The sequence below is a fragment of the Trichosurus vulpecula genome, chromosome 1, assembly GCF_011100635.1.
Source record: "Trichosurus vulpecula isolate mTriVul1 chromosome 1, mTriVul1.pri, whole genome shotgun sequence".
NCBI lineage: Eukaryota > Metazoa > Chordata > Mammalia > Diprotodontia > Phalangeridae > Trichosurus > Trichosurus vulpecula.
In genome coordinates, this window is record NC_050573.1 from 557,120,752 (window position 1) to 557,146,772 (window position 26,021).

Below are 26,021 nucleotides of genomic sequence, written 5' to 3' on the forward strand. Positions count from 1 at the left end.
AGTACATCTGAAGCAAGATAATTTCCCAGATCCAAAAGAAAACTATTTTCCCAGCTAATTTCAAAATGTTCATTGCATGCCAACCTAGAGGTAAATGGATATAGTCCTGTTCCAAATGAGGTATAAAAACTGGCAATACTATTAAAAAATCAAGTGACATTTCTATTCCAAACACTTTTAATCAGTGAGCTGGGAAATGTAGTATAATAATCTTGCTTGCACTATAACCTTAGTCCCCTAAATGGCGTTCCTGCCTCAAATTTCTCCCCTCCCCTATTTATCCTTCACATATCAACTAAAATGATTTTCCAAGAGCACGGGTTTGACCAATGGTTCTTCCTTATTGCCTATCTGACATTTAAAATCTTTCACAATCTGGCAAGATGCCAGGCAGCAACAACAAAACAATCCCTACCCTTGAAAAATCACTGACATAAAATTGGGGAAAATACAAAGTTTAGCTAATAGCATACTACATGCATGGAGCTTAGACTAGTGATAGGATAAGACACAAACATCAATAACTAGAATCTATATACATTAAGTGACAAGCATATTAGAGAAATGGTCAATCAAGTGCTCTGTAAGGTCCAAGGAGGAAAAGGATGTTACTAAATGGGGGTTTTAGGAAAGGCTTCATGATGGTGGCACTAAAATTAGGTTTTAAGGAAAAAACAGGAAATCAGCAGGCAAAATAAGGTTGGAAGGGCATTCCAGGTACAATGAGCAGAAGATGAAGGATGACAGAGAATAAGTTACTCTGACGGGAGTATGATTTATTAAATGGGAGTAATACGAGATGACAGTGGAAAGGCACCACAGTTGGAATAATCTTTACTCCACAACACAACTTCAAGACTTTCTAATACCAACATTTAGCAACCTCTCCTCCTTTGAGATTCATTCTAAAATCCAATGCAGATCCAGGAAGCTGTTCGCTACTAGGCCACAAGATATCCCTCCTCATTTCTCAATAGTTCAGTGTCTGGCTCATCTCCCTCACCAAATTCCTGCCCTCACACTTAAGGGAGTTCAACATGTAATGAGATGTTTCCCCAAATATCCTAAATTCCCAGTTCCTCAATTTGTTCAAAACCTAAAACTGATTTCTCTATTCCACTTTAGCTAAACAAGGAGTGGTCATATCCATGATCTTGCCTTAATCCACAAGTATTCTAATTTTCATGTTCAAGCACTCCAAAATTTCTTTATCTAAACATTATCTGCTATCATTCTCTGTTTCTTTTCTCTGCTTTACTAGTCCTAAATGTATTGTCTTCACTGTCACCTCTAATCCATCAAATCCTTACTACACTCCAGGCCCTCACCCTGCCTCTGACTCCGTTTTCCATAGCTCTAGATCTCTTCGACAATCAGTTTAACCACATGTTCTCCTCTACTTGTGAATCTCTTACTCCCTTGGTTCTATCTCTAATTACATCTTGCCAAATATGAACCATCAATTATTCACATGATGTACCTTGGCTGACCCTATTAACTTGCTGCGGAATGAAGCTGGAAATAATAAAACCACACTGACTTTGTCGCAACTACAAATTTATTTGATCTAAATTCAACTAGGCTCTCACTTCCTTTCTAAAGCTACACTGTATACATCCTTCTCTGTATCTAGTACGTATAAAAATATGTATATATTATTTTCTCATTAGAATGCAAACTCCTCAAGGGCAAGAACTATTTTCCTTCTGTCTTTTTTCTCCCCAGTGTTCAGCATGAAGTCTATCACAAAAGAGCTTTTATTAAATGCTTCTCAGCTAAGTGGGTAATACCAGAGTGAAGTCAGAATAACTGTTTTCAAACCTGGGTGATCAGAAAAATGAGGACTAGGTGGAGGGTTCAGGGGCCAAGATAATGAGTTCTACTTTGCATATACTACATGTGAGATGTCTATAAAACATCCAGTTGGAAATGTCCAATAAGCAGTTAGTTATATGGGACTGGAACCTAGGAGAAGACTGGGGCTGTTCTACAGCAGAGTCATTGGCATAAATTGCCAGGAAGAGATGGGGATAAGATCAAGAGAGAGTGATTAGAGAAAAGACGGCTCAGGACAGGGTTCTGTTGACTTCCAGAAAGAATCTAAACTCTTTTGATGATTATAGATCTCCTCTGTCGTTGTTGCTGCTGTCATTTTCATAACCACCATCTTGGGGTTTTCTCGGCAAAGATGCAAGTGGTTCTTTCTCTGGCTCATTTCACAGAGAAGGAAACTGAGGCAAATAGGGTGAAGTGACTTTCTGAGAGTCACACAGCTAGTAAGGCTGGATTTGAACTCAGGGAGACGAGTCTCCCTGACTCCAGGACTGGCACTCTATGCCACCATCTAGCTGTCCCATACAGATCGTATTTAGAAGGCTGCAAAATAATCCAGGGCTTGGCACAATTGCCAAAATAATATTAAAAATGCAAACTTGAGAGATCATTCTATTACCTCTATGGAATCCCTCTTTCTGTGCTCAACAAAGCACAGCTGGTGGCACAGTGGATAAAGTGCTAGGTCCAGAATTGGGAAGATATAAATTCAAATGTGACCTCAGATACTTACTGGCTGAGCAAATCACTTAACCTCAATTTCCCCGAATTTTCTCAATTGTAAAATGGGATAAAACTGCACCCACACTTTGCAGGGCTGTTGTGAGAATCAAATGAGATAATATTTGTAAAAAGCTCTTAATACAGTACCTGGCACACAGTAGATATATGCATACCCATGTGTATGTATATGTGCATACAAACACACATATACCCTTATTCCATCCTTCCCCCTCGATGTGATACAATGCAAAAAAAAAAAAAAAAACCCAAACATATCTCCAGATCTCATTTGATAGCAATAATCAGAAAATCAAAACAATGTTCTAGCTCTCAATTCAGCAGGATTTTAACATAGGAGATCCACCGAGAGCCTCTGAAGTTCTGTTTCATGCTACCCAAATCAAATGCTTTTTAGTCAACAATAACCACAGTGACATCTTTTATTTTCTACACCTTTTTGCCAGTTTTATGCTATAAAGCCACGATATGCTGCAGAACATAATCTTCAAACTCTGGCTGTCCTATTCTCATACTTTCATAAAGATTTCCCTCAATACATGTGTAAATTATTCCCAGTATGATTCTAATAATGATAATTTTTTGATAAATGCATATATGCCTCCATTTTATCTTGGTTATGTTGGCATCTAATCTCTAATTCTAGAGTTGGGAAAAAATAATTTGCTTTATTTGTTTTTCATTTGTTGTGAAATTTCCTTTCCCCTTTTTGATAATTTGGTTTTCCTTTTTTTAAAAATCAGATTAGCTAATATTCTATTTATTTTATTATTTTCAAAAATCCAACTCCTATTTTTGTCAAATTAATGTTTTTGTTTTGAATTTTGTTTCCCTTCCTTGATTTTCAGAATTTCTATGCTTTCTATTTTGATAGGATTTTTAATTTATAACTTTCTCTAATAAAGGTCTCATTTCTATGATATATAGGAAATAGATTCAAACTTGTAATAGGAACCATTCCCCTAACTGATAAATGGTCAAAGGAGGTGAACAGGCAGTTTTTAGAGGAAGAAATCAAAGCTCTCAGGCATATGAAAAAACACTATCACTAGTCATTAGGGAAAAGCAAATGAAAATCAAAAAATGTTCTCCAAATCATTAAACTATGCATACGTACCCTTTGACCCAGCAATACCATTACTAGTTCTATACTCCAAAGAAAATTATTTGTAGCAGTTCTTTTTCTAGTGGCAAAGCATTGGAAACTGAGGAAGTGCTCATCAGACAGGGAGTGGCTAAAAAGTTATGGTATACTAATGTGTTGGAATACCACTGTGTTGAAACAAAGAAAGGGACAGCCACGGGGAAACCTAGCAAAGCACTTGGATGAACTGATGCAGAGGGAAGTGAGCAGAACCATAAAAACAATTTATACAATAACAAAAATACCGTAAAAGACAAGCAATTTAGCAATCCTGGTCAACGCAATGACCAACCACAATTCCAGAGGGCTCGTGATGAATCAAGCTACTCATTTTCTGATAGAAAGGTGATGGATTCAGAATGCAGACTGAAACATTTTAGGGGAGATATGGCCAATGGGGAAATTTGTTTTCCTCAATTATATATTTTTGTAATAGGGATTCTGTTTTTCTTGATTCCTCGAATAATAAAATCTAATTAAAAAAAATAAATTTGCTTTCCATTCACTGCTTCTTATTGTTTCATAAGACACTATGAAACCTCTTATCATCTTTCTCCATGATTTTATTAGTTTATATTCTAAAAGTGGTGCCATGGCAGCCATTGTTCTCTCTACAGGTGTTTGCTCAATAAAATGATCTTTAGGTTCTTTAGTTCTTTTCATTATGGCAATTGATTTATATTGATTAAACTTCCACATTATTAAAATCTAACTTCCCATATGATATTTCCATGTGGAAGTCCCACCAACACCTATATTTTCACAAACCTAAAGCACATCATCACAGTTTCCCCTAAACCTACTAGTTCTGCTTAATTCGTAACATCTTCCACGGGAACAGTCTTGAGAAGGAGAATGGTATACTGGGAAAAGCATTAAACCTTAAGATTTAAACACTTACTAGCTCTACATGACCTTAGACAACCTAAATAAGACTCAGTTTTCTCATGTTACAAGGTAAAATTAATATAACTATTTAAAGAAATTATATAGTTCCTTTATTTTTAAAGGTAAGGAAACAGATCCAGAGAGGCTAAATTACTTAAGAAGTAAGCAGCAGAATACTAAATTTGAGAAGATGTGAGAAAATGTATATAAAAGTTCTGGCAAACACTAGTGTGCTACATAAGTGTCAACTATTATGACCTTAAGCTTCTCCTGGAAAGAAAGTCCATCTTTTTTTAGTCACCAAAAATAGCACAGCCCACAGAATTAAGAGGCGAGTCACTAAAAGAGGAATAGAGAACCACGTGATAGGTGTAAATACAGATGACCACAAAAGAAGACCTAGTTTTGTGGAGAGGGCAAGAGTTAACCAAAGGATGGTCCACATGCACCCTGGTGGCCAACAGGCATATAAAAAGATTCTACCACAATGGACAATGTGTAAGACAGGGACAAGAATCCTACAGAATGAAAAGGTGCTGAGAATGCTATTCAGTGCTGAGATCAATCACTAATCCAAGGAAGAAAGATAATGATTTTGAGCAGAAAGTACATCACAGGAATGTTGTCTGACTAGAGTGAATACAAAAAGGCAATTGTCAAGTCTTTAACTCTAACTCTGTGATCTCCTCCGAGCCCTGCTTTCTCTTTTACTAGACTACTACTTTCAACACTTGTCACTCACTGCTTAAGGGTAGAACATTCTAGAAAACCATCTCTTCCTCGTCTCTCTTTACTTCGTGTCACTCTCCTACTCAGAAAATGCTGGCAGTTTGCTATTTTTTCTACAATAAAATACTAAGTACTCGGTCCTGCATTTTAAAGACCCTTAACAATATTTTTATCTCGTTCTTCATGCTCCTCAGTTCAGCTGGACTACTTTCTGTCCACCATTTTAATCCTGCCATCTATCTCTGTGACTTTGTATGCACCATTTTTCATGTTTTAAACAGATTGCCATTCTCTTAACTCTTCATTCAAGGCCCAACGCACTACCTCAATGAAAACTACATTGACCACTCCCAACCTCCTATCCCCCCAAATCCTCTGATCTTTCTCACATTTCTCATATCACTTTGCCCCACGTTTTTGTATTTATCATATATTCTCCCTTGTATCATACTTTGTGGACATAATTTACTTCCTATTTGATTATAAACTCGTGGAGACCTCCTGACAATTCCAAATTGCTTTCCAGAACAGTTAAATTCAAACATAGCTCTAACCATGCATCAGTTTGCCTGTCATCCAACATTTGACATTTTTCATGTTATTGTCTTTGCTGGTCCAATAGGTCTAAACAGAGGTTCCCAAAGTGGGCAATACTGTTCCCTTGGGAACACTGGAATCATGGGGGAAGGGGGCGGTAGTAGCCTCAGGTGCAATTAGGGGGAATTGAATAAAAATAAGGGGGCAGTGGAAGCATAAGAGAAGAAAATTCTGAAAAATCATTCATACATGTTTTATCTGTTGTGTAACAGAGTTAAAGTTGTAGGGATTATTTTTATTTTCTAAACAAACATTATTTTCATTATTTTCCTAACACAAACACAAAATGCAAGTTATAAGCTATCAGTGATCAAGTTTGCTGAAAGGTCTTACAAGCCAAGTGTTGGCAGGCAAGCATGTAGCACACTATCAGGAAGTCCAGCATATATCAGCAGGAACATGGGTATGTAATGATCTGTTAACAATATGACACCTGAAACTGTAGAGTATACGGTTACATCACACAATACTGTGTCATCAAAATTTCAGTGCAGGAAAAAAACCCTATGAATTTACAAAAAAAAAAAATCATTAAATTTAAGATGTGTCTTTTTAAAAAAACTATTTCATATTTTTTTGAAATGATAAAAATTAAAAAAATAAAAAGTCAAAGGAAATCGATTTCCAAAAAGGGATGGCAGGCCAAAAAATTTGGGAACCTCTGGTCTAAAGTAAAACCTCAGAGTGATTTTGTTTTTAATTTTCATTTATATCTTGTTTTTGACATCATCTTCACTTCTCAATGTTCTCCCTCCCAAAAAAAGATTTCAGCAAAAGTAACCAACATATCAATCCAGTCCTATAGTATGTAAATGTTCCACATTTACAGTTCCCTCAATCCAACAAAGGAGGGAGACAGGATCCATACTTATAACTAAAAACGATTTGAACTTTCAATTCTTTTTATTTAGAGCAGAGGGTCTTGCAGGGAACCAGATTAAAATGTAATTGGTAAATTTAACAAAATAAATAAAAATACAACATAAATGTTAATTTGTGGTTTTCTACGTCAATATGCAAAGATTTGTTTCTATTTGAGTCTGACATTGATTTGGAGTATCCTTTCACATGACTGCTGATGGCTTGGATTTTTTTTTTATATGCCTTTTAATCATTTGGCCAGTTGGCTAGAGGACTTGTTCTTCTTATCTGCGTGTTGACTAATGGACCAATAGACCTTTGTCAGTGACATGCTGCCAAGATTTTTCTCCCAGCCAACTACTGATTGCCTTCAAACTCTGTAACTTTGCCTGTGCCAAAGTTTATCAATTCTATGTAATATATGCACATGCTTACTGTCTTGGGGAGGGAGAAAATTTTGTAACTCAAAATCTTTCAAAAAATGAATGCTGAAAATTGTCTTTACACGCAATTGGAAAAAACAAAATACTATTAAAATTTTTATATTGTCCTTTTTCTTTTTTGTGTTTGTTTCTATTGTTTAGTAAAGACTTCATAATTTTGAAAAGGTATTGTCTTCTTTTTCTTTACCATTTTTGATATGACCTTTTCAAATTAGGCCCTAAGGTATAAGATATTAAGGTCTTAACGTGATTTCTGCTAAACTTCTTTCAATATTTCCTGGCATTTTTGTAGTTGAAGTCCTTGGATATAGAACATGATGTTATATTCATTTGCTCCTAGATCTTCTTTAATAAATGTGTTCTGTAATTTTTTGCATGACTTCATACGTATAATTGATATATTGCTTGCCTTCTCAATGGGTAGGGGAGGGCCTAAAGGGAGAAATTTGGTCAAAATGTTAAAAAAAAAAGTTAAAAATAAATGTGCAGATGTGTTCTGTTTCTCTTTTCTATTTTAAGCAATACTAATTAATTGATTGATTAATGCTGTATAGTTTCATGTATGGCAACGTTAGGCTCCCTTAATTCATACCTGTTATCATTTCTTTTCAGACACTTGATAATGTCTAAATAAATTTTATTTTTTCTAGTTCTTAAAGTAATTCCATCTTGGTAGTTCGACTGATATGGCAATACTCTTATCTATGTACGTGAATAGCTATTTTTTCTGCATTACCACAGCTGTTTGACAATCAAATTCTCTTTTGATTCTTCCTTCCTGGAAAGCACTTACGGTTACACACAGAAGTCTGAATTGTGCCATCACTGTTTGTTTGATTTCTTACATCTTATAGTTATTTTGAATGTAATTTCTTTTTTCTATCTCCTCCTGGAGGGTTCACTTACTAATAGGAAGTCTGATCATTTTCTTTTGGGGGGGGGGGGGGGAGGCAGACAGAGTGAGTGCATGTATGTGAGTGACAGAGTGTGTGTGTGTGTTGTGTGAGAGAGAGAGAGAGAGAGAGAGAGAGAGAGACAGAGAGAGAGAGAGAGAGAGAGAGAGAGAATGAATGTATTCTACTACATTACTAGTTATGGTTTTATTCAGTTTTAAAGTCAAATCTGGCGGGTTCCCTGAATAAACCAACATGTGAATGAACAAATGAATGAAAAAGCATTTATTAAACACTGCAGCAAACACTGCTAAGTATTAGGGATATCCGTAGAACAAGTAGGATGGTCCATGAACTGTAAGGGCTTACATTCTAATAAAGGAAGACAATGCAGACTAGGGGAAATAGCTTGCAGGGAAATCAGTGGAATCGTTGATGGGAGTCACGCAGCAGTTAAATGACATAGCCTTCCAGAGCATGGTAGTGGCGGTGGGGCAACTGAGACCAGGTCTACACAGGCTGAAGTCAGGTGGTCACACACGTGAGAACATCAGTATATGGAAGAGCAGAGGAGGTGGCAGGGCACAAAGATGGCCAGAAAGTAGCCAGGTGCCTAGAGCCACAATTTTATCTCTTTGCCTATGCTTACTCTATCATCTTTCCTACTGCTAGTTGTAGAATTTCTGTAACTTGATCAAAAATAATAGTAAAAATAGACTGTTTCTGCTTCATCCCTGCTATTATTAGAAAGGCACCAAATGTTTCTCCATCGCAGACAACAGCAGCACAAGGTTTGAGACAGGTAATGCCAACCATTAATTCTTCTGCTTTTTATTGTCCAACATACATGGGTATAATATTATCAATAGTTTTTCTTCCATCTACCTGTGTAACTCATTTTCATTGTCTGTTATTAATAAGTTCTATTTTATTTAGCTTTTAAAATATAGAACCAATCCAGCATTTCTAGCATAAAACAAATTTTGTTATAGTAATTAAGTTTTTAATATATTACAATACCCCTGAAAATATTTTATTCAATAATTAATCTGTAATTTTCTTTCTCTGCCTCATCTCTTCCTTCTCTGGTCAAAAATACTCATTTTTGCCTCAGAATGAGTTTGGTTATTTTCTCTACATATTTTTGTAACCAGCTTAAGTATATTGGAGTAAATAGTTCCTGAAATGTTTTATATAATTCATTTTTAAAACTCCCCCCCCCTTCCCCAATAAAAAGAAAATCAAGATTTTCTTTTTTTGAATTCATTTATGATTTCTTTAATTTTTGCTTCTGGGGTTGGATTCTTTAAATTTTCTACTTCATGTTTTACTTAGATATTTTTATGTTTTCCTAAACATACATTTCACTTACTTTAATGGTTTTGTTGGCATTTTGCAGTATTTCCTTTATTTCCTCTTTATGTGTTATGAATGCTAATTTATCATTTTGCAAATTTGTTTTTTTCCCCTATTTAAAAATTTAATTATTAGGTAATGTCTTGTCTATTAGTCTGTTTTTAGAGCCAGCTCAGATCTTTGCATCAACAAGAGTTTTGGGGTTTTCAGTTTTGTTGTTCCTGCCTCTCCCACCTTACAGAGGCAAGGAAAATGCCTGGGGCCAAGCAATGTGTCCTCACCACAATCCCTAACCAGGAAGTCTGCTTCATTCCTAGTTGCATATCTAAGCCAATATGTAATATTGGCTCTAGCCCTGTCTTAGGGCAAATCCTTCCCCTCCCCACTGTAAATCCCCAGGGATTGGGCAGTTTTGTCTCCTGAGAAAGTCTGTTGATTCTTCGCTACCTTTTGTATTCTTCATTATTCTGGAGTAGGTTCTGAAGGAAGTGGCCTCGGCTGGAACCTTCACATCAACATCCTTGCCAGAAGTCCCAATGACCTCTACCCATCACCAAATTCAGTGGCCCTTTCTCAACCCTCATCCTCACCTCTCTGAAGCATGACAGTGGTGCCCACCCCTCTTCTGGATACTCTTTTTCTTCTTTTTTTTTTTTGTTGTGGTGACATTGTTTTGTCCTGATTCTCCCAACCTATCTATCTGTTCTTCAGAGTTTCTTTTGCTGGACCATCATCTACATGGCACACTCTTACCTATGGGTATACCCCAAGTTCTGTGCTGGATCTTCTCTCCACACTCTCTTGGTGAATACATTAGTCCTATGGGTTCAATTACAATCTCTGCAGAGATCTGTGATATCTGCCTGATCTATAATATCACCTCCGGTCTCTCTCTTGTGCTCCATGTTTGCATTTCAAACTATCAGATTTTTCAGGCTAGGTGTTCAATAGTCATACTACAAAACAGATTTCACTATCTTCTTCCAAGTCTTTTCCCCCCAAACACTATTCTCAGTGGATTAAGATACATGACTTATATGAACTGATGTAGAATATTTACAGGGTGTTCCAAAAGTCTTACTGAAGTTTTAAGCTTTAATAGCTCACGTCTTATATTTAAAATCATAGGAGCACTGATACAGAACTGGAGCTTTCTAGCCCAGCAGTTCCCAAACATTTTGATCTCAGGATCCCTGAACATTCTTAAAAATTAATGCCTCCAAAGAGCTTTTGTTTATGTGGGTTCTCACTGCCAATATTCACTATATTAGAAATTAAAACAGGTAATTTTAAACTATCTATTAATACATTTTTTAAAAATATCTTCATTACATGTTAACATTGTATTCTTATTCAAAAATAACTACTTTTGAAAATAAAAAAATTAGAGAATGGCATTATTTTACATATTTTTGCAAACCCCTTTCATATCTTACATGTTTTCATACCTGCTTTTGCATTCAACCATTACAATGTTGTTTTAGTTGAAGCATGCTAAGGAAATCTACCCTCACATAGATACATAGTCAGAAAAGGGGGTAATTTTAATACACAAATAGCACTTTAATGTTATGATGAAAATTTTTTTAACATTGCAGACCTACAAAAGGGTCTGAGGGACTTCCAGTCCTAGTCCTGGAAATATTCAAATTTCAAAGACAGTATACAATAGGATTCTTGCCTGGAATGGGAAATCTGATTAGATTATTTTTAATGCTCATGCCAATTTTAAAAATGGTATAATTACAAATGCCTACTAGAGTTGGTTTGAATTTTTTCTTTTTAAATATAATTGCTCGTAGGTAGCTTTATTGAAAAAACCAGGGATTTTGGGTGTTAGGGTCCACCTTCTTGCCAAATGTGGGGCACTATGTTGACAAAGTGTTAGTTCAAAAGCCGTATTTCTATAAATGGTGCCAGATTATCCTGGACACTCAGGATGGAAACCACAGAATTATCTATTCCTCTTCCTTCTACAAACTAAATAATCACCACACTATACCAAATCCTTCCTTGGAAATGTTTCTCAAAATCTATCCTTTTCCCTCTATTCTAGGAACTTTGCAGTCAAGTCTAGCAGTTCCACGGTACTGCAACAGCTCCACAAGAGACTGCTTCTAATCTCTGCCTTTTTCAATCCAACCTTGACACTACTGCTTTTACTATGCTACCAAAACCATACAATGGCAATTAAGTCCTATTAAGTCCTCTTAGCCTAATGTCCAACATGGTCTTGTCTTATCTTAACCAACCATATTTTCCCTTATCTGTCCCTTAACCATTTAGCCAATTTTTATCTCCGTAGTGTGCTCTAAAGCCAATCCTTCATTCTAGTCCAGCCAGGACTATAATGATCACTCCAAACACACCATTCACTTTTCCACCTGAGTCTTTTGGCTGATAATGTACCACCTACGTGGTATTACCATGTTCCTCGGTTCCTGTCCAGTTCTTCCCCATCATTCAAATCCCCTCACATGCTTGAAGCCTTCCTTATTCAAGCCCACAATGATCTCTCCCTACTTATCCTCCATATCACTAACTGTATATACCACTCATCTTGGTATCCATTTCCATGCTGGCTGGCTGTCTTTTTCCCTTTGACAGTGCTTGAAGCCCTTGAGTGCAATACTAACACATAGTAACTGCTCACAGCAAATTTACTAAGCTGAACTAAGTTTGAAAAATTAAGGCTATAAGAAGCTTTTCAGGGAAAAAAAAAACTGTAATCTGATATAGATTTGTTTTAAAGTTTAAAGAGGTGAACACATTACTATGACTTCACTATTGTGAAGGATTATCCCTCTGCCTTTTCTCCTATGTCTAAAAAAAAAAATCAGAGACACTACTTTGAAGGAATAGAAAAATGAAAATCTTGCTTCTTATTCTAAATGTCAAATCCCACTCCTATAAAATATCATTACAATGAAAAGTACACCATAAAGAATGAATTTACTAGATCCAAGTGATGCTTCATAGTAAAAGTTCTTTACTGGTCCCAGTTAAAATGAACTACAGCAAATAACAAAGGGTAGAAATGTTTTCACCTCTAAATGTCAACCTTCAAGGTGTAGAAGTTTGGAAAATTGTTGAAGCAAATACAGTAAATATATTTAATGGAATACTACTACACTGTAAAGAGCAACAAATCTTAAGAAGTTGGAAAAGCATAGGAAGATTCAGATGAACTGATGTAAAGTCAAGAAAGAAGACCACAAGAACAATATATAGAATGACTATAAACAATGTAAATGAAGACAACATTAAAAGCAACTAATTTAGACTGAATACACTGGACAAAGCTGGTACTGAATTAGTGAAGTTTAAGCATATGTATTTTTTTAATAAATAGAAACTACAAAAAATGGAATGCTAACCAGTTGCCTCCCACCCTGACCCCTCAGCTGTTGATGTAAATAAGGCTTTGTCCTGGACCCTCTTCCCTTTTCTCTCTATACTCTCTCTTTGTCCTCATCAAAAAAGTAATCTGTTTGGCCATCAGGATAGGGGAAACAGGTTATCAGTTACTAGAAATGGTATTATTAGCCTTTATTTGCTATTTGTCAAAGACCAAATCATCATTTTATCACTGTAAAAAGGCTGGATGGCTAAAGTCCCTTTCATTTCCAAGATTCTGATTCTATAGCATTTTGACAGCACATCTGGGTCACTTGATGTCATCTTATCACTGCCAACTGGTTTACTGCCCTTAAACAAATAAAGAATATTGTGTTTACATCCTTCGTATCAATATACTCATTTATCTGAACTAAAATCTCTTGAACTCAGTAAGAAATCAAGACTTCTGAGTCCTAAATCCCTACTCTTTCTACTAATCATGCCGCTTTTACTTTGTACATCTTTGTTAGACACCCTAAAAAGGAAAAAAGTAGTGGTATATGAATCTCTGGAGAAATCTGCCAAAAGTTTATTCCCTCTTTGCTTAAGGTCTCAAATACAATTACTTCAAATTTTTCCAGGGCAAGCTCCTCCTACCAGACTCCTACACTAACTATAAAAGAAAGCTTAGATGTTTTCAACTTTTTTTTCCTCACATGAACCCCTTTGGCAATCTAGTTCAGCCTATGGACCTATTCACAAAATGCTTTTAAATACATGATAAAATTACAAAGGTAACCAGTCACATCAAAATAGAGTTAACAAAAAACTTTTTTGAAGCAATCGAGGTTAAGTGACTTGCCCAAGGTCACATAGCTAGTAAGTGTCTACTAAGGCCGGATTTGACCTCAGGTCTTCCTGACCGTAGGCCCGGTGTTCTATCCATTACACCACCTAACAGTCCTTAACAAAATATTTTTTAAAATCCAGATTTACCAACCACTCTAAGATAAGAAACCCTGGCTTGGATCAAAATAATAATGCTTTGCAACAACAATTAACTGTAGTTTATTTAACTTTAAGCAGTGGCAGTTCACATTATAGCAACAGTAGGAGAAGGGGGAAGGAAATCACTGCAGCAGGCCCTTGAATGAATGATGTTTCAACTCTGATACATTCAAATTGACATGATTTTGCTGAATATTCTGTACTCAACAACCAAAAATCCTAAAGTGTTAGAGCAGGAAGGGGCCTTAGAGATCATTTAGTCTAATCCCCTCATTTTACAACATGAAAAAGCTTCTATATCAAAATTTAATCATTTAATAGATACCATGTGATAGAAAAACAATGGGGATTAAACACTAGACCTGTGATTTCACTGGTATAGTGAACTCCATGAATGAGGAAACTCCCTTTACCAGTGCAGGTCGGCACCCTCTCTGCAACTTAACAGTCTTACAGAGTTGCCTAGGGCACTGAGAGATTAAGTGACTTACCCAGGGTCACACAGTATATGTCAGAGGCAAGACTTGAACCCAGGTCTTCCTGGCTCCAAGGCCAGCTCTCTATCCACTACGCCATGCTGCCTCTCCAAAAAAAAAAAGAAAATATTTTATATATACACATACACATTTATATACACACAAAATACAACTTTTTAACAGTAAATTGTATAGTGACAAAGTTTTCACCTATTTTCAAGCAGCAATAAACATTCCTCCAAAATTTATCGTCTTCCTATATTTTAGTAGGAGAACAATGTGAAGGATGCAGTAAATCTGGGATATCTGGCCACCAGAGGTTCCAAGATTTATATGGCATGGGTCAGAACAAATGAGGGTCCCTCTTGGATTCAATGGTTTATTCAGTCATGTGATTCTGGAATGATATTTGCAATCACTGTGAACCAAAAGAAACACAACTATTGCACTTCCTGTAAAGTCTAGTATAACATTCTAATACAAAAGAGATCTTAAAAAGAGAAAAGTTACATGTGAAAGACGTACGCTGAATTATCATTGCCTTGTCTCTTTTCAATATCTATAAATGGTGTTCTTTGTTGCACCACAGCCTTATGGTCCAAAAAGTGGAAGAGGGTGGTTACAGCTAGAAAGTGCCAAAAGTGATTATGTCCCCTAGGGATGCAACACCAAACACTGAACTAAACACTGCGAATACAAACATAGAAAAAATAGTCCCTGCACCTAATAAGCTTACATTCTAACTGAGAGGGGAGACAACACACATAGTTTTACACAGTGGCCAAGGAACAGTAAAGTCACAGGGATACAGGGATGGAGGGATGGAGTCACACAGCAGACGATGGTCGTGCCCATTGCAGGAGCAAAGGCAGCTTTTATTTGATCAATATTCCCACTGGATTAAGGGCAAATGGAGTATGCACTTGATGACAAGAAAAACAAAAAGCATTTATTAAGCATTTCCTAGGTACAAACCAGGAAGATAACTTAGGGACATGGATGGCTAGCAGAAGGCTGCTCAAGTGCAGTCTCATCAGTCATCTTTTCTCTCTTTTCTTCTGTGTCATTTTTCCTCACTCACTGCATGTGAATCACTCCCACTGATTCAATTAGCACCTTTACTCAGATGCTCCCAAGTCTATAGATCTAACTCTGTCTCCCCCAAGTGCCAGTCCTGCAATCTCTGTCTCTGTCTATTCAAGACAACCATACCAGAATGGAACACCCACACCTCAAACTCCACACATCTAAAGTGAATTCTTAATCCAAGCCCTTCTAATTCTGTCTCCTCCTACAAACTTTGCAATTTTTATTGAAAATACCATCATTTTTCCTGCAGCACAGATGTGATGTTTTTGACTTCTTCACCCTCCTCTCATTTCCACTAAATCTCCAAGTCCTGTCAATTCTACTTCCAATCAAACCATTAAGAAGCACTGGTTTAGTGTCAGACCTTAAGCTAGGTACTAGAGATAACAGATTCAAAATGGAGACACTCTCTGCCTCCAAGAAGCTCGCCTTGTGCTAGGACGCCACATGTTCACAGACAGATGCTACAGAATTTTTTTTTTTAAAAAAAAAAGCAGTGATGGGACAGCTAGGTGGCACAGTGAGTAGAGCACCGGCCCTGGAGTCAGGAGGACCTGAGTTTAAATCCGGCCTCAGACACGTGACAATTTACTAGCTGTGTGACCTTGGGCAAGTCACTTAACCCCAACTGCCCTGCCAAAAACAAAAAAAGCAGTGATGGGAAAAAGGCACTAACAACTAGGAAAGGCATTTTGAAGGCAATGGATCTGAGCCCTGGAAAGAACTAGAGGTTTCAAGAGGCAAAGGGGAAAAGGGAAGAGGCAGAAGGCAGTCTAAGCATAAATGATCACACATTCTTCTCTGAGTTTCAGTTTCCTTTATCACATGTGGGGTTATGCACCAGAAGGACCTTACAGCTCCTTGCAGCCCTCACGTTCTACAATCCTCCTCAGTCCACTTGGCTGGTCTTTTCTGTTTCCCCCCCTTGTACTAGACTACCTCTAATCCTGCTTAAACCCTTGATAGTCAAAGATCCTCAGTACCTCAATCTCCCTGCTTCTCAATATCCCCATGTCTCCAAGGTTCCTTCCATTCCATATATTCTTCAATTCTCAGTCCCTGCATCTTACCAAGGTTCATTTTCTCACTGTGTCAAATGAGGTCCTCAAACTAAATGACCTCTTAAAGCTTTGACATTCTCTGACCCTCATGGTCTCCTCCTCCTTGAGATTCATTATACCTATGTTCCCCAATGCAAATAGTTAAAATTATTTCCCTCCTTCCCCTCCCTACTTTTCACCTTGGACCTGCACCCTACCTGTCCTCTATGGGAAATGAATGTACACAAGCTAATCTGGGCCCTTGCTGGGGTTCAACAATTCTATCTCTACCCTCACAAACTCATTAATCTGATTTCCCAGAGTACGCAATTCAAACCTCTTCTCCACTCTCCAAAACAACTTCACAACACTTCTCAAATAATGTGAATATGCTAATTATGAGAGTTCTTAACTATAAAAATTTCCTAAGAACTTTTATTTACCAATATTCTAAAAGCTTAATTCCAGTGCATGCATATACTTGAAAGCATCAGAATAACGCTTTTTAAATTATTCTCTAGGTCAGGCTTCACTACCATACCATACCATAGTGTCTGTAAATTAGTCCAAATTATTGAGTTTTTGCTATAATTATAAATTGAAACTAATGACTCAAATAAAGATGTTAATTAAACAACTAAAATTAGCAATGGAACTATAAAAAAGAAACCAAATTAGTAAAACCTTGATTAACCAGAACTTTAAATAATTTTTTAGTGAAAAGAAAAAGATGACAAAAATCTGATTCAATAACTATTCTATTTAAGTAACAAATTTCCAGTGTGTGTCCTTAACTCAGTACAAACTCAGTTCAACATATTTCTGACAAATATTTTAGGAAAGGAAAAAATCCACCTCTACTAAAAAGAATAAAAATCAGAAAATTTCCCCAGTTCAATAGCAAGAAACTGGACTAATATTTTAAACTTTTAGATTGGTTAGAAAATAAACTAATTCACTGTTTTATTAACATATCCTTAAATAATTCTTCAAATTCTTTTAATTTAAATTATTTAAACAGTGAAGCATATAAATATATTAAGCTATCTATAGCCAAACAAAAAATGTTCTACTAATACTCAGACAAATTCAGATTAAAGGAAGTCTCATATCCATTAGACTGGCAAATTACCCTTCCCCCACAAGGAAAATGACAAATATAGAACACAGGGAATAAACAGGCACATTTAGGTACTTTTAGGGGAGCTGTGAATTGGTACAGCCATTCTGGAAATGAATTTGGAACTATGCCCCAAAAGTTACTGAACTATGATCCTTTGACCCAGAGATACTACTACAAGGCCTATACTTGAAAGAGATCAAAGAAATCGGAAAGGTTTCTGTATGTACAAAAAAAAAATTTATAACAATTTTTTTTGGTGGCAAAGTATTAGAAATTAAAAGGGTGATGTCCATCACTTGGAGAAAGATTAAATATAGTATATTAACATAATACTACGGTGCTGTAAGAAATAATGAAAGACAGCTTCAGAGAAACCTGGGAAGACTTGTATGTATGGATGCAGTGTTAAGTGAATAGAACCAGGATAACAATTTATACTATAATAACAAGATTGTAAAAGGAACTTTGAAAGATTTAAGAATTCTGATCTATTCAATGATTAAACATGATTTCAGAAAAAGGATGATAAACCAACCTACCTATATCCTGACAGATGTAAGGGACTAAATAGAAGGAATGAGATAAACTTGGAGACATGGCCAATAGGAAATTTCTTTTCCTTGGGGGGGGGAGAGGGGAAGGGGGAGGGAGGCTTCACTAACCAAGTATGTTACAAAGGTTTTTTTTTCTTTTTTCCTTTTTTTTTTCTATCGGGGAGGAGTAAGAGAGAACAAATAAATACTTGTTAATTGAAAAAAAATTTATATTTAAGTGAAGTATAATTGGTACTATCTTTGTGCATGGTTAATATTTAAATGGGGGATAATATATGTATGTATGTACAAGTTGAAACAATATCCTAACCCCTTCCCCTATGTAAGTAAGGATAATGGCTGAGTCTAAGACCAGTCTACCATTGCTCAGACCCAAACCCAAGTCATGAACTTGTAGATCCCAAACTAAGAAAGCAGTAATCAGTCTTTGCCTAGACCATATCCCTTTGGCAGCACTGAAAGCCTATAGGTACCCAATTCATCCATGAGATCCTAAAATAATACAAGAATGCAGCAACAGGACCAGCCCAGATCTTTCCTCCTGTAGCAGAGCCCAGCCCAAGTCTGAAGTCAGGAAGTAGGCTTGAAGAAACGGGGGAAAAAAAAAAGGCCCCACCACAATGAGCTATTACGATGGCAGGAACGTTCAAGATACAAACATATAAGAGAATGACTATAAAATTCCTGGAAGAGATGAAGCAAGAGTTTTGTTTTTAAAGTTTAAAATGATGTTATAAATGGAATGAGAATTCTTGAAGAAAAAAATTGGAAAGAAAATGAGAGCCGTGAAAGAAAGAATTACAAAGGGAATTAACAACTTGGCACAAGAAGTTTAAAACCTTGTCTGAGCAACGAACTCCCTGAAAAAGAGAATGGACCAAATAGAAGACAATGCCCTTATGAGGCAACAAGAAATATTACAACAGTCAAATGAAAACAAAGAAGAAAATGTAAGGTATCTCATAGCAAAAATAATGGATCAGAAAACAGATCAAGGAGAAATAAATTAAGAATCATTAGGCTGTCTGAGCACCATGACCAAAAAAAGAGCCTGGACATCATATTTCAAAAAATCTTAAAGGAAAGATGCCCAGATGTCTTGGAACCAGAGAGCAAAATGGAAAAAGACAGCACTTCCTGAAAGAAACCCCAAAATGATAACTCTAAGGAATATCACAGCCAAAATCTAGAGTTTCCAAGGACAAAGAAAAAAATTCTATAAATAGTGTGAAAGAAAGAATTCAAGTACTGAGGAGCCACAGTCAGGATCATAAATGATTTAGCAGCCAGCACTATAAAGGAAAGGAAAACTAAGAATATAAACTTCCAGAAGACGAAAGATATGGTTGCCCAGCAAAACTTAAGTATAAATGCTACAGAGAGGGGAAAAAATGGACCTTTAATTTTCATTAAAAGCCTTCCAAGTATTCCTAATGAAAAGACCAAAAACTTTGAAGATCAAACACAGGAAGAAAGAGAAACCTAATATAAATATGAAAGGACAATGATAAAAAAACTAAATAAAAATAAACCACTTAAATTGAAATATAGGGAAATGATGTATGTATCCCTTTGGAACATTGTCATCCTCAGGGTTCATAGAGGGAAGCCAATTAGTCAAAGCCTGAGAGTGGTTCTGTTATGTCTTAGTGATCTTAAGAATGGAAAGATTGGGAAACAGGAGGGTGCACAAAAAGACGTCAATACAAAGAGGGAAGGTGTAGGGAGAGAAGGAGCTCTGACGCTCAAACCTCACTCTCATCTGTTCAAAAGAACACACACAGAGTTGGGTACGGAAATATATTTCACTCAACAAGGAAACAGGAGGGAAAGGGGTGAAGGGGGGAAGAGGAATTACAGAGAGGATAGATTAGGGGAAAGGTTAGTCCTAAGCAAAATAAACTCTAAAGATGTATAAAAATATTTATTGCTTTTTTTTGAGGTGGCAAAAAATGGGAGTCTAAGATATGCTCATAAACTGGGAAATGGATAAACAAGTTATGGCATATAAAAGTGATAGAATACCACTGAACTCTTAACAGTATAATGACTAATCAGGATTCCAAGACTCATCTCCTGATGGAGAGGTGAAGGACTCAGAATGCACAACAAGGCAGGTATTTTTTGGACACGGCCAATGTACAAATTTGTTTTGACATGTTCATAGTGCATTTTGCTTTCCTGTGATGTCAATTGGGGTTAATGGGGGAGTGGTGGTGAGAAGGTATATTTTGGCTGATTAAAACAAATTTTTAAAAAAATTTTAAAGGTTAAAAAAGTACTAGAATACACTTTCTTTGCCAGAGGTTAGTGGATATGAGCAGGGAATAATAATAATAATAACAACAACAAAAACCTATGACTGTAACTTCATGGATTTCTGCTAAGATTAATCTGTTGACTAATTCCTAAATCATTATTTGCAACAAGCTAATGCTACATGGTAAAGTTCAGACTCTTCTAAGTATCCAAATTGATCCATGATTTGGCCCAAAATATCTTCTGAATGTTACCACCAAATAACCCATCTTCCTGGACCCTCCAAACTAACTAAAAGGTTACTCAGTTCCCTGCCTCCATACTCTTGCTCCATTCCACCCAACTAAAACATCTCACCCCTTCCCTGACTAAATAAAGCTTATTTATCCTGCAAAACCATAGGGAAATTTTTTTCCATAAAACCATCCCTTACCAAACCAACCTACAGTTAATATATTCATGAAAATATTTACCAAGCGAGCCAAGTCACACCCACTCCATTCCATGTCTTTTCCCTCTTTATACTCTCTCACCTCAATTCCCAGCAGGTTTGATGATCCTGCACAGATTACTCTCAGATCTATAAATCTAGTCCTAAATCACTAATGGTCTATTGGAAATTTCACAAAACTCATTATCTTTACCACCCAAACTCACTGTTGTTCCACCCTTCATCATTCCTGTCAGGGGTATCATCATCCTCCAGTTCAAGTGTCATCCCTGACTAGTCAGTGTCACTTAAGCCACATGTCCCGCTGTTAATCTTGTCATTTTCACCTCCACACCTCTGTACGTCCCCATCTCTCCATTCACGCAGCAACCAATCTGCTTATCACCAGCAGTCCTACTACTGCTCTTCTAATCGGTCTCTTTGTCCCAAGCCTCTCCACTCCAAGTCATCCTCCACACCGGTGCGAAAGGTGATCTTCCTTACATGTGAGTCAGATCAAGTCAACCCTACACTGTCCTCCTCCCTCTCCTTCAACTCCAATGGCTCCCTATTCATTTTCAGATCAAATATAAGCTCTAACTTATCATTTAAAGTTCTATCATCATTTACTACCTGGCTGTACTTCCAGATTTCCTAATTTTCAGAAACTTATTCTGCAAGGTGAAATAAACTCTGACATTCACACCTCCTCGACACCCCTTTGCCCATGGGGCTCCTGCCTCCCTGACTGGAGAGAATGGAGTGTAGACAGTGGAGAATTCCTCTCAGATCCTGGACCATTCAAGGAGAACACTCAGGGACTGATCTCATCCTTTCCCACCCAGCTGCTCTCCTAGATGTCATAATTATCAGAAACTTACTTTTCTCCAAGATGTATTCAACTCTGTAACTCATACCTCCTTAGATGAAGGACTTCACTATGTCCACGCTACCCAAAAAACATCTCCTCCCTCCCCTGCCCCCCAACCCCCACCTCTTCAGGTTTTGTTTTTATGTGTTGTCCTTGCCCCCTTCCCCCACCATTAGACTATGACCTCCATGAGGATAGGGACTGTTTTATGTCTTCGTTTGGATCCCTGGTGCTTAGGCACAGCACCTAGCACACAGTAGATGCTTAAATGTTTTATTGATTCTTCACAACTTGGCCCTTTCTGTTTTCCAGCTTTTTGGCATATTATTCCCCTTTCACAAATTCTCCGTCTTGGGCTTTTTTCCTTTTAACACAGAGCATGTCATCTCCTCCCTCTTCTGCTCTCCAACCATGCCTCCACTTCTTAGAAGTCCTGGCTTCCTTCAAACATCACCTTCTGCACAAGGCCTCTAATGGGATCCTGTCGCTCTAATGTCCAATCACTAGTCCCCTCCCTACTACTCATGTCTCATATATACACTCTCTTCCCTATTAGAATGTCGCCTCCTTGAGAAGAATTATTTCACCTTTATCTCTGCATCCACAGCATTTAGCACAGTGAAAGCTGAAAACTGAGTGTTGGTTTTTATAACATGCTCAATAAAGGGTTAATTTCAATAGCATGATGGAAAACTGATATTCATGTTACTGAAAAAATAAAACAATAAAAAACTTAAGATAATATAATTATGCATATAAATATAATAAAAACACTTAAGACTTATTTTTCTATGTTGTTATTCCAATCTCTATTAGTTTCCTTCAATATTAAAATTAATAGTTCAAAAAGCTCATCCTAACAAATTATATTTTTGATTAAACTAAGAAGGAAAGGCAAATAAGCTGTGTGGCCTTGAGTATGCCAGTATTTCTGAGAATCAGTTCCTCAGCTATAAAATGAAAGGGCTTGATTAGAAAAATCTTAAGGTTACTTTCTGCCCTAAAATCCTAGGATATTTCATACAGAATGCTTTGTAAAGAGTTTAATTCCTCTAATCCTGGGGTCAGCAAATTATAGCCGGAGATCCAAATCTAGCTTTATTTTAAAACATAAAAGCCATTCTTAGCTCACAGTTCACAAAGAACAGTGGGCTGGAATTAGCCCATGGGCAGTAGTTTGTCTACCCCTGCTCTAATCTAAAACTATCATATTTTAAAGATAAAATATTTCAAAAGAAAAAAGCAATCACATTTTATGGCTGAGAATAAAACTTTAGCAATGGACACCTCTTCAAAGAATTTTTGCTAACAGTTAATAAAAAAGTGTGCTAACTTACTGGATACTTTGGCTTTACTGAAATGTGCCCTAAGGTTCAAGTCCTCAGGTTTCCGACATTTAAAAAAAAAAAAGTCTCAATATGTCAAGGTTAAGCTTTACTTTTAGATTCAGATTTTAGACCAAAAACAAATCAGAATTTAAAACTGTATGTACAGCAGACTATTCTACAATATATTACTTTGGCCCACAGTGCATATCATTTATGTTTATAACAGGAGAAAAATGACAAAATGGACTATTTGCTGCATATGTTGTCATGTAAAGTCAAACCTTTATAAATGAAAAATCGAATTTTTATTGTACCTGTAACTGGAGTCGAGTTGCTCATGGTAAAAGGCCCGTTAGTGATACCAGAAGAAATAAGCTCGTCAGATCCCCGCTAAAATGGAAAGGAAAAAAAAAAAGTTAAAACAGCCTTTTTCTGCAATGGAACGATTTAACTAGGCAGCACATGCTGTCAGCATCAAGGTTTACAATAAACAAGGGTTACTTTGATTATATAAAAAGTGACAAATTATAAGCCCTGTTCTACTCTGATCTGCCAAGAATTTTCTGTCCATATTATCAGCAAGACCCTATTCTAACAACGGAATAGAAAGAAAATTAAGCCTCTATCTACCATATAAACAATTTTCATTTCTCAAAAATGTTTTTTAAATTACAGTTTACAAAGGTATTTTATTCCCCAGTTAAGCATTACTCTAAGATCGTAATGCAATTACTAAATGTTTTCTACAGAAGTCTAAATACAACACTGTTGAAAGCAAGTGGCACACCAAAATACCTTGCTTTTACAAAATTTGAGTTACATACTGAATTTGGAGTCACTGGATCTCAATTAAAGCCTCAGTTTTATTTATTATCTGTGTGACTTTGGACAAATGACTTAGACCTGCCTGATAAAACCCATAAAATGAGAGAACTGAAATAGGTGGCCTCTAAGGACCTTCCAAAATCTTAAATCTTTAAACTACAAAATTGAGAAATCATGGGATGATGTTAGAAAACATTTCAACACAGATTTGTTAAAACAGCAAGCTTCCACTATGACATTTAAATCACGACTTTACTCAAAAATTTTAGGTGCCATATTAGACATATGTTGGACAAAATAATGGATACCAGGTATCAAAATGCAAATGAAACAAACCCCAAAAGATTAAAAAAAAAACCCTTAAGACTAATGATTTTCACAATTTCCTAATGTGAAAATTACATGAGAAATGCCTACTATTACTTAGTAATGTTATATAGTAAATCATGGCAGAAGTATATAATACATTAGGTCAAACAGTCTTACTTCCTTAGATGATTAAAAATACAACTCAAATGAAGCTATGGTAAATAATAGGTTCTTAGGATTTAGAGCTAGAAGAGACCTTGGAAGATCACCTACTCCAATTATATAATTTTAAAGAAAATAAACCTGAAGCCCAAGTAATAAAATGACCTGAGTAAGGTCCCAGAGGTATTAAGCCACAGCCAGGTAATGGTCCTCCTCCCTTTTAAAGTATGTCTTTCAAAAGCCAAGCAAGAAAAGTTCTCTTTTATAGCTTTTTACATTTATACCATAATCACATCCAAGTACTTGCTGGATATCCTACATATTCCCTTGATTTAAAAAAATTGGGTTTTAATTTTTATTGTACATAAAAGTAAATTTAATGTGATAAAACTCTTATGATAAGGACTCCAAAATAACTCTTCAATAATGTAATGGGTAAGATAAAACCAACTTTAATAGTCAACTAGTACGTCTGACTTGTGTGACTCCTGTGTCATTTAATCTTCATGGGGTTTCAGTATCATTGAAGTGTTTAGACTAGGTGGTCTCCAAGGTCCCTCCCTGCTCTAGAATATCCTATATGCTTCAGAAACCAAAAAGAGCTTGGGGAGGGAGGGGGGACAGACAGGAAGTAAAAAAATAAAATAAAAAAGAGGCCTTCACCCTCAAGTCCCAAAGACCCATGAAAGAAAACTGAATAAGGGGTACACAGGCCTAAAGCCAAGGAAGGAAACTGGAAGGGAAGGGCACAGATGGAAAAATGAAAGAAAGGTTCTTCCTCAACCTAGGGGCCAAGGTAAGATTCAAAAGAGCCATGACAGCAATAGACCAATTGACATGAAGACTCATATGGGCTGAACTGGATAGAATTTGATGAGCTTAATCTACAATATACCCTAAATCCCTATGTAACATTGAAGTGAGAAAAAGGAACCGCAATTGTGTCCTAAACTATACCAGTAACCTCCAATCTATGGCTTCATTTTAAATTAGAATAACTTCAACCTTCGTATAGAACTCATGGATTTTATGTTTAAAAACTTCTTCACATTTACTTTGGGAAAGGTATTAGAAGCATCACCCCCATTTTGTGTGATTATGGGCAAATCATAGGAGCAAAGAGGCCCAGAGAGGCTGACTTGCCCAATATCACAGTGTTTAGTACAAGGAGCCAGGATTTAAATCCAGGTCTTTCCACTAAATCTCTTTTGCTGTTCAGTTTATTTATCCTTTTTTCAAAAAAATGTAAATCGTGCCTAAATCAAAATAAGTAAAAAGCCTCAATTTTTCTATTTCTCCATTAGCAAAAACTATGCACCTATAACAAGGTTAAGTGAGAGCAGATGCCATCCTCCGGAAGAAATCCCCCCACCACACTCTTAGTTGAAGTGAAAAAGAAGAGAGTAAAGAATGATCATGCCAGATTTTGTTCCTTTACCAACTAATCCATGTCCTCAGTGGAACTATTTGTACCAGCAGCTTTTCAAAACTGCTGACTCTGGTCACCATATTACAAATGGTGAGAGTATGTTAGTGAAAAACAAAAAAACTTGTGGAAAAAAAATTTTTACATTCCACTGGAAAAAAAAAAAGTACTTTAATGATTGGCAGTAGCCATCCTGGAACGCCGGTGACATGACCACTTTTATGGATTCTTTTCCTGCCATGAGTTTAAAAAGAAAACTAACTCATACAACTCCCTTTCTTATGTAACTGACTTACG

At 36.5% G+C, this 26,021-nt stretch overlaps 1 protein-coding gene across 2 annotated transcripts in view; it reads right to left on the minus strand.

Moving 5' to 3' along the window:
• The window catches only part of PTBP3 (polypyrimidine tract binding protein 3), a 108,344-nt gene that overhangs the window by 44,337 nt on the left and 37,986 nt on the right, over nucleotides 1-26,021 (minus strand). Inside the window, exons 2-3 of one of the 2 annotated variants that reach the window (XM_036741773.1) lie at nucleotides 23,317-23,392; nucleotides 14,324-14,413 (exon numbers count right to left, since the gene is read on the minus strand). Coding sequence is in view for 1 of the 2 variants with exons in the window: in XM_036741772.1 (XP_036597667.1) it covers nucleotides 23,317-23,341 (25 nt within the window). In the remaining variant the exon portion in view is untranslated. The remainder of the gene's footprint in view (nucleotides 1-14,323; nucleotides 14,414-23,316; nucleotides 23,393-26,021) is intronic. The other variant, XM_036741772.1, reaches the window with a different exon arrangement.